The sequence below is a fragment of the Heptranchias perlo genome, chromosome 10 (genome assembly GCF_035084215.1).
Source record: "Heptranchias perlo isolate sHepPer1 chromosome 10, sHepPer1.hap1, whole genome shotgun sequence".
NCBI classification, from domain to species: domain Eukaryota; kingdom Metazoa; phylum Chordata; class Chondrichthyes; order Hexanchiformes; family Hexanchidae; genus Heptranchias; species Heptranchias perlo.
The window spans coordinates 5,895,155-5,904,835 of NC_090334.1; the positions used below are offsets into that span (position 1 = coordinate 5,895,155).

Below are 9,681 nucleotides of genomic sequence, written 5' to 3' on the forward strand. Positions count from 1 at the left end.
GGGCACCCCACTCAGCATTCCCCCATTTTAACCTTACCTACACCCTCCATGCTATACTTGTATGAACCCAAGCTTAGTATTATCTAACCACCACCACCCCCCCCCAAAGCTTTTTGATTTGTTCCTTCTTTTCTCCACTTGTTTTTAATCCCCGATAGCTGCACTGTGGGGTTTGCCCATCCACCTGGGTATGGCTAAGTTTAGCCACCAATAGTATAGAACTCCCAATCTGTAGAGACAATGGGGGCCAGATTGATGAGGGAAACGATTCAAAGAAAAACAAAATGCAAGAGCAAATACTTCACATACTGGGCAGCAATGGCTAGTTTGTCAGTGATGCCCAAAAATATGCTGTACCAAAATCTGAATGATTCTTCTCTACAGGAGTCCTGGGTCTCGAGCAGTCTCAAGCCTATACCTGGTGAGCTAACAGAAACTTTATTTTTATTTGTTCTCAAGGTGTGGCCATTGCTGGCAAGGCTGCATTTATTGCCTATCCCTAGTTGCCCTGAGAAGGTGGTGGTAGGCCTTCTCCATGAACTGCTGCTGTCCTGTGGTAATGGTGCTAGGTAGGGAATTCCAGGATATTGACCCAGCAAGGATGAGGCAACAACAACAATAACTTGCATTTATATAGCGCCTTTAATGTAGTAAAACTTCCCAAAGTGCTTCACAGGAGTGTTATTAAACAGAATTTGACACCAAGTCACATATGGAGATATTAGGATAGGCGGCCAAAAGCTACCAAAAGAGGTAGGTTTTAAAGAGCATCTTAAAGGAGGAGAGAGAAGTAGAGAGCCGGAGAGGTTTAGGGAGGGAATTCCAGAACTTAGGGTCTTGGCAGCTGAATCACAGCCACCAATGGTGGAATGATAATATTCAGAGATGTGCAAGAGGCCAGAATTGGAGGAGTGCAGAGATCTTGGAGGGTTGTAGGACCTGAGGACATTAGAGATAGGGAGGGGTGAGGCCATAGAGGGATTTGAAAACAAGGATGAGAATTTTTAAATTGAGGCATTGCTGGAACAGGAGCCAATGTAGGTCAGTGAGCACAGGGGTGATGGGAGAACGGGATTTGGTACGAGTTAGGATACGGGCAGCTGAGTTTTGGATGAGCTCAAGTTTACTGAGGATGTAAGGTGGGAGGCCAGCAGGGGAACGTTGGAATAGTCCAGTCTTGAGGTAACAAAGGCATGGATGAGGGTTTCAGCAGCAGATGAGCTGAGGCAGGAGCGGAGACGAGTGATGTTATGGAGATGGAAGTAGGCAGTCTTGTTGATGGAGAGGATACAGGGTTGGAAGCTCAGCTCAGGGTCAAATCGGATGTCAAGGTTGAGAACAGTCTGGTTCAACTTAGATATGCATGTGACTTGGAGGGGGACTTGGAGGTGACGGCGTGCCAACAACGCTGCTGTTTTCTTTCTCTGTAGTCGAGGTTGCACTGGAGTGAGGTGCTGTTGAAGCAAGAAGATCCTGTTAATTGTACATACTGCAGCCACAGTGTGCCAGTGATGGAGGTAGTCGATATTGAGTCCAGTGGCAGAGGCACCAATCAAGCGCACTGCTCTGTCATGGATGGTGTTGAGCCTCGTGTGTTGTTGCGGCTGCACCAATCCAGGCAATTGGTAAATATTCCATCACACTCCTGACTTGAACCTTTTGGAGAGGCTTTGAGCAGTCAGGAGGTGACTACACGTTGCAGAGCACTCAGACTCTGCCCTGCTCTTGCAGCCGCTGTGTTGATATGGCTAGTACAGTTGAGCTTCTGGTCAATGGTGATCCCCAAGGTGACGTTGGTGGTTGAAGTTCAGGGGGAGATGGCTAGGCTTTTTCTTGCTCGAGGTGATCATTGCCTGGCCCTTATATTACCTCCCAAGCCTGGATGTTGTCCGGGTCCTGCTGTCGGCAGGCATGGGCTGTTTCATTATCAGGGAAATTTGGCCACAGGATAATTGGTGTGGGAAAAGGAGACATCACTGCATTACGAAGCGCTCTTTTGAGATTGGAACTGATGTACATTGTTGGGGCACAGTAGAGGGAAGGGAATGTGGCACTATGGGAAACTACCACCATTTGATAACTCAGTACTCATGGTTTGGATGAAAGGGACTTTTTTATTGAAAAACTGGAACAGTTTTTCCAATGTCTCTGCACATCCAATTCATGTTGCAGCATGAAATGAAAATAAACATATCCCTGACCTGCATACCTCCAAACAAAACTTGTATTTTCTGTTAGCGGATTCACTGTATGCAAGGATCGGGTATCATGATGGTCATCCTTCTTTGCTGTTTTTTTTAAATAATGGAGGTGAGAAAGGAATTCTTTGTGCAATCAAGGAAGCGACAAGAGCAGGCTAATCTGGTTTACAGTATTATTATAGTGGCAAGCCTTCCCAGCCTGCCAAGACCTCATAAAGACTGACTAATATTGGCTGATTCCAGACAAAGAGATGGGTTGAGTGCAGAAATTCAAACATTCTCAATGAGAACACCCTCTTTATCCTTAACTACAATTGACACGTTAAACAGCTACAGGTTATTCATAAATCCAATTTAAAATAAAATGCTCTTGTTCCGCATTGCATGAGGTATTTGAAGCAAGGTGAGCTGCCAAGCTAAAGTAGTTACAGCTAGTTTAGATATTGACTCTTAAGTACAGATCCATCTAGGAGAATGAACAGAACAATTAACTAAACAAATTTATATATGTCTTTATAGCACCAGCCACTGTGGGAACTGGGGAGCAATGGGTGGGTCAGCAAGCAGTGATGGAGTCAAGAGTGTTCCTATTAAGTAACTAAAAGAATTTGTTTGTTTAAAATACAGCACATAACTTATGAAAGAATCAGCAAGGTCACAAATACTTTCTACAGGAAAATTCACTTACAGAAATCTCCTCCAACGATATTTTTTGCTCGTATAATTTTCACAGATAAGTCATAGTAAGGTTGCTGCTCTCTCTGAAAAGGAAAGCTAAGTGTTATTGCGCAACGTCATGGTGTTGAAGTTGAATCAATTAATGGAACCAGTGGTACAGAAGTTAGTGGATCCAGATACTGCACCATTGAATTCCAATAGATTTACTCACTTTCAGTGCACAGAACCACTCCCTGTTCATTTATGTATATTTTGTGTTTTTGGTTGAATTACTGACTAAATCATTCAATTGGATCTAGATCTATTTTGCCTGCAGTTTTTGATCCATTTTCCAACAATATGGAATTCAAGGAGTTAAACCAGTGTTGTCCAATAGAAATCGCTGATTAGCCACAGTCATGGCTGCGGCGACACTGTTTTAGCCACATGCACTAATTCTAGTAGAAAACGCCTTACACACAATACAGGTAAGTGCACTTCACGTGTACATTTATTTAACAAACATCCACCACCATTCAGAGCAAAACTTTGCAATCTTTCTCTCTCATCAAAGTTTGGAATTCTGGCATGAATTTATCAGACACGGCACATCTTAGTGCTGTTTCTAGTTTTTTGTCCAAGAATTGGGAGCAGTACTTTGACTTCATCAGAGTGATTGCTGAGAACGTTGACTCTCACAGAGACGCTCCAGGCCCGCCCCCACTCTCCATCCACATTGCTGTTGGATGCTGTTTGCCTTTTGCCGTGATGTGCTTTCTCCTGTTGGCCGTGAGTCATTATTCTGATTAGTTGAGCCACCGACAATGACTGCTCCCCTCTCCATACACTGTTCCTCTGGTTTCCATGGTGGAGTCTGGCATTTTCACCCATGTTACACACCATTTTAGCAGATAACCAATAAGCAGCAACCAAGGAAGTAATGCACACACAGCGATCAAAGAACAATCACACACTCTGCTTTCCTTCTTACCATTTTACCACCAAATGCACAAAAAGGTTAAAGTAGACATGCACACACTGTGTGAATACAATTATTAAGATCACAGTCCCAACATTGGTGTGTCTAATACTCATTTGTTATTTAATCATCAGAAATGTAATTAACCACATCTGGATTCCCACATGTAGCTTATGGCTAATGTATTGGACAACACTGAATTAAACCATGGCTGTAGACCTTTCTTGGTGCTTTAGTGAGGCTGGGAGCTCAGGATTCTTGTCAGGTGAGGTGCTGACTCTATATTTCTGTGGTGCTAGTAGGACTCTTGTCCTGAATTTTAGTTGGCTGCCCTGCCCTCTGAGCTCAGGAGTGATGAGGCGGAGGGAGGGTGGAATACATTATAGTTGAATTCCCAGTGTGTGCTGAATTAGCTGCTATCAGCCAGGATGATGTTGGGAACACCAAAACAGGCTTCAGCGTCCCTGAGCTAGGGAAGGAAGGGAAATCTGCTCTGGTTTCCAGTCCTGGTCTCCACCTAATAACTCCTGCTGGTAGTACATGTACAGACAACAGACCAGGACAGGATCAGGCTTGGCCATGATGCCTTCTGTGCATGAATGGTTAGCCAACACATGCTTTGCAGGCTTATCCCTAAGAATTACCACATGGTCTAAGGAACTAGAACCTAGTCAGTGTCCATGGACCTGTACTCCAGCAAGGAATCATCTCCTTGGCCGAAAAAAAATGATACTGGTAAAATTTCCGAGTAATTGTAAATAAAAATATATATATTTAAAAAAACAAATGGACATCAATGTCTCACAGCCCCAAGTTCACGGTAACTGTCGGGTACCTTCCAGTGATCAGTGCATAACCGTACTGGAAGAGGCATGTGTTTCTCGGGGACTGGAAGGGGGCAAGTGCTTAAATAATGTGGCAACACATATCTGCAGAAAGAAAAGCACTCTTTCTCCAAGGGCATCATTTTCATCTTCACCGTTGAGCAATAAACTAGCAGAGCAGATTGCCCACCTGATGTAGAATAGGTCCAATTTTAATTTGCATTGATTTCAATGATTATAATGGGTGAGCAGTCCGCTCCGCCAGTTTACTGCTCAACGGTGAAAGTGAAAATTACCCTCCCCCACCGTCGTCACACCCCCCAAAATTCACAGCCATAAAATTGAAACCTTATGGCGGGGGACACGGAGATAAGAGAGGAGAACCAAAGGGGATAAAGAGAAAAATTTAAAACAGAAGGTGCCTGGGCTCAAACTGAATCTGAAAGAGAAACCTAAGGTAATGTTTCAGGAGAAAGCCTTCATCAGGACTGGCACAATGGGGCAGGAGAAGCTCCATTGTAGGGCTGTCAAAACAAAGAGGGCAGAGGATAAAAACAGGAATGGGAAAATTCAGGAAAAAAAATCAACCCATTCACATTCCACCACTTTTCCTTCCACTTGAGCCAATTCTGACCATGTCAACCTTGACTCAGTGATAACACTCTCACCTCTCAGTCAGAAGGTTGTGGGTTCAAGCTCAACTCCAGAGACTTGAGCACATATTCCTGGCTGCCACTCCAGTGCAATGCTGAGGGAGTGCTGCACTGTCGGAGGTGCTGTTTTTCAGATGAGACATTAACCGATGTCCTGCTTCACTAGGTTGATTCTGGGTATGGAAGGGTTGTCTTATGAGGAAAGGTTGAACAGGTTGGGTCTATACTTATTGGAGTTTAGAAGAATGAGAGGAGATCTTATTGAAACATACAAGATTCTGAGGGGACTCGATAGGGTAGATCCTGAGAGGATGTTACCCCTCATGAAGGAATCTAAAACTAGGGGCACAGTCTCAGAATAAGGGGTCGCCCGTTTAAGACGGAAATGAGGAGGAATTTCTTCTCCCAGAGGGTCGTGAATCTTTGGAATTCTTTACCCCAAAAAGCTGTGGAGGCTGAGTCATTGAATACATTCAAGGCTGAGTTAGACAAATTTTTGATCAGCGTGGGAGTCAAAGGATATGGGGAAAGGGCGGGAAAGTGGAGTTGAGGTAAAAATCAGATCAGCCATGATCTCATTGAATGGCGGAGCAGGCTCGAGGGGCCGAATGGCCTACTCCTGCTCCTATCTCTTATGGTCCTATGTGGACATGAAAGATCCCATGGCACTATTTGAAGAAGAGCAGGTGAGCTCTCCTGGTATTCAGGCCAACATTAATCTCTCAACCAACATCACCAAAATAGTTTAATTGGTCATTTATCTCATTGCTGTTTGTGGGTCCTTGCTGTGCGCAAAATCTCTGTGAATTTCCCTACAATGCAAGAGTGACCACACTTCAAAAATATTTAATTGGCTGCGAAGCGCTTTGGGACATCTTGAGGCCGTGAAAGGCACTATATAAATGCAAGTTCTTTCTTTCTTTCAGCCCCAGTGACTTTTCTGAACGGAGATGTCCTTACGTACTGCACGGCACTTCACGTGTCCTTCCTGCATTTTAAAATCTACTTAAAAGCTATTAAACCTATCGGCCATTGCTTTATGAAAGCAGCTCGCATAGGAGTGACCAAACTATGGCACTCGAGCCTTGGTAATCTGGGTTGTGGAACCCAGGCTCAATTAGCTCTATTTGTACATATATTTCTTATTCACTGGTTTGTCCTGTTCTAATTTCATGGGCTCGGAATTGTCTAATCGGTGGTACGTACCCTAAATCATCCAAGAACTATTGGCATTAGCAAATTAACAGGAGCATGGGTTAAAGTTAATATGTGCCCATCTCCCAAATCTAAACTGAGTGGTCCACAAAGACAAAAAAAGCTTGGATTATGTTGAGCTAATGCAGCTGGACTCTTGATCTTTACTTTACCTACTGTGTTCCCATCTCCTCTTTGTTTCTGTCAGTCACATTCAGGGGCTTTGCATTAGGGTTGCTCCACCATCTACAATGTAAGGGGAGGAATCCTAAAAGGGTTGGGAGGCAAAGGGTGAAACATTTGGCACTTTTTTTTCCTTCGCTGAGACTAAAAAACTAACCAACCTCAAAAACAACTAAACGGTCCCTGAGCTCACAGCCTCAAACTGGCACATGTTCACCCAGGAGGGTGCGAGGGGTGATTTGATCTCGAGCAGCCACCTGGGTTTTGAGCCAGCAATGAGAAGGTGCCAGCTGCACCTTACACAGTCTGCTGCTCCCAAGATCTCCTCTGGAGTGGAACTGTTCATCCACACATAAAGAGGGAGGAAGTCGGAGATTTTTTAAAAATTATTAGGCAGAGGATTGTTAGGACATGGAATGTCCTAGCAGAAACAATAGTGGAAGCAGAATCCAAAACAGCTTTTAGAAAGGGAAGTGGACAAATATTTGCAAAAGAAAAAATTTCAAAGGGTAAAGGGAAGGGGAATGGAACTAAGTGGACAGCCGGCACAGGTACGATGGGCTGAGTGGCCTCCTTCCGTGCTGTAAAATTCTATCCTTATCTGTGCTGAACAAGTGATCAATACTCATTTCAGCTGACAGTTGGCAATCACATGTATTTTTAATCATACTTCTGACATTTTTATGGAGGCAAAATGCACGGCAATAGTATGAGAAAAAGAAATAGCCATTGCACTGCCAGATAAAATTTACTACCAGCCACCAGCATCAATTTTATCCAACCAGTGTCAAAACAAACCAGGTGGATGGCAACCTATCTTCAGCTGAAGGATCTACACCCTAAATCATTAACCCACTTTTCTCTTTCAGATACTGGAGGCCTGCTGTGTATGTCTATCATTCACGTTGTTTAAAATGCGGTAGGATTGTTGGTTATAGTCCAGGTATGTGAAGGAGGCAGCCAAATTTGACTGGGGCATATCTAATACTTCCCATTTTCTCCACCAAGTAAAACTTACCCGGAAAACAAATCGTTCACTGCTCTGGCTCTCTCCCAAATTTGCTGCATGGTACGTGCATTTAAGAAGACTGTCAGAGCGGAAAGATCTGAGGCATATCTAGTTGCGTGAAAATATGAACTGGGTGTTGTAACAATCTGGATTCTGTGAGCTTTTACATATCATCACGAACTGAAAAGCACTTGAGTGAGAGGAGTTTGATTGTGAACCAAAAAACTGATTTATTTTACATGAACTATATGAACAGTACAGTTATCACAGCAAGACTCAATCAATGTCCTGTTAATCCTCATATCATCAAAATCATATATGTGACAATATTTACATTTGTTGCCAAGGCCAAGCCCGTGCCAATTAACAGTACATTCAAACGGAGTAGAAGTTTAAAGTTACAGTACCTTAAAAGATAAAGGGGTAGCTTTTCTCGGCACATCTTCTGATTTATACAGAACACTAACCACAGCTGGCAGGATTCGTGTTGACACTCTCATGAACATGATGGAATTCAGATGAATTGCTCTGGTTTGCTCCACTTCACGTGAGTCTTTATCTGCAATCCATTCGACCCTCCTCTCCACCGACTGAACTCAGCACAACCTTTCACGCCCACTTTTTAATGCGCAAGTGCAGGAGCTAAACTGCTGAATGAATTTAATACAGATCAAAGTCCCTCAAAAACTATGCAGTAAGGATGTTTATCAACGCAAATTAAATTCTTCTCTATTTAACCATTCGTTCTGCGGCTCAATCTAAATGAAAACAAACACTCATTATTTTAAAACTTTTGTATTCCTCTTACAACACATGCACTATGTCTTGTGGCACAGAGAGTTCCCACTTACATAGAACTACAAAACAATTGCAGGGTGCATGTTTAATACATACAGATGTTCGAGTGCATTTTCTAAAAGGTGTTTTTGTTTACTTCCCCACCAAATTTTCTCCTCTCATCTCCTGAAGGCACTGAACCTTATTAGAGTACAGTTCCATGTATGCTGGCCTGTATCCCATCTAGACAGTGAATTTTGATAGGCTATGGCAGCCTATTAAAGCCAAGCCCGTTCCTGCCCTCACCTGACATCCACCGAGGCACAGTTTATGCAGTGCTACGGAGACACCTTTTCTGACAAGAATTCGGAAACAGAATGGATTCTCAGGAAACTTTTGATTTGAGAGTTCAGTACTGGGTAACAGGCAACATTTTAAACTTTGCGTCAAGCATTCCCATGGCAGGTGGGGCAGTTTGAATCTAGAAAGAAACTCCCTTATTCCAACCCCAATAATCTGCCCAAACTTCCATTGTTGCACTGGAGTCACATTCGGATTTCCCATACGTAACATTCTCACCAAGTGAGGTTGCCAATTCAGTGTCACTTGGTACTGTGGCCCCACATGCACTAGGAATTAGCTTCAGACTGTCCAAGCTGTTTGTGAAACACATGTCAGCATGCGCTTCACAACAGCAGATGGGATAACAGTGTCTCCACAACACTAGGCCACTCGAGAAAGCACTCTAGTAGCACATCTTTTCCACTGGTACTCAAAAAGTTTCTCTCAGTAGCAAATGGACCTGAATGATATGAATTGGTACCATCTGTAAAAGATATACAGCCACGAGGGGAATATTTATTTTAACCACTACAGTTCTGCCTAGGTTTATTACTGGTGATCCATTCAAAGTAACTCATCTCAGACTGCACCGAAATCATGGAAAGGGAAACTGGCCCAACACAAGGGTTTCATATACCTCCTATAGGGGTTGGAGCCACCTCCACTCCCATGGAACGCACTGTTAAATGAAATCCCAGCAACAACCATGAGCAACAAGCTAAAGCAGCTGTAGAGAAATGCTCATACTGACAGTGGACAATTATAGGACACTTTGATTTACTCATAATGCATGTACAGCAAAGACCTATTACTGAAAATACGTCACGATGTGGAGATGCCGGTGATGGACTGGGGTGGACAA

At 43.4% G+C, this 9,681-nt stretch overlaps 1 protein-coding gene across 2 annotated transcripts in view; it reads right to left on the reverse strand.

The window, feature by feature from the left end:
* The window catches only part of LOC137326252 (cytosolic phospholipase A2 zeta-like), a 101,777-nt gene extending 93,394 nt beyond the window's left edge, over positions 1-8,383 (reverse strand). For both annotated transcript variants that reach the window (XM_067991172.1, XM_067991171.1), the window contains exons 1-2: positions 8,108-8,383; positions 2,890-2,962 (exon numbers count right to left, since the gene is read on the reverse strand). In XM_067991172.1, the coding sequence (XP_067847273.1) occupies positions 2,890-2,962; positions 8,108-8,206 (172 nt within the window). In that variant the 5' untranslated portion in view covers positions 8,207-8,383. The remainder of the gene's footprint in view (positions 1-2,889; positions 2,963-8,107) is intronic.
* Positions 8,384-9,681: the final 1,298 nt, after the last annotated feature.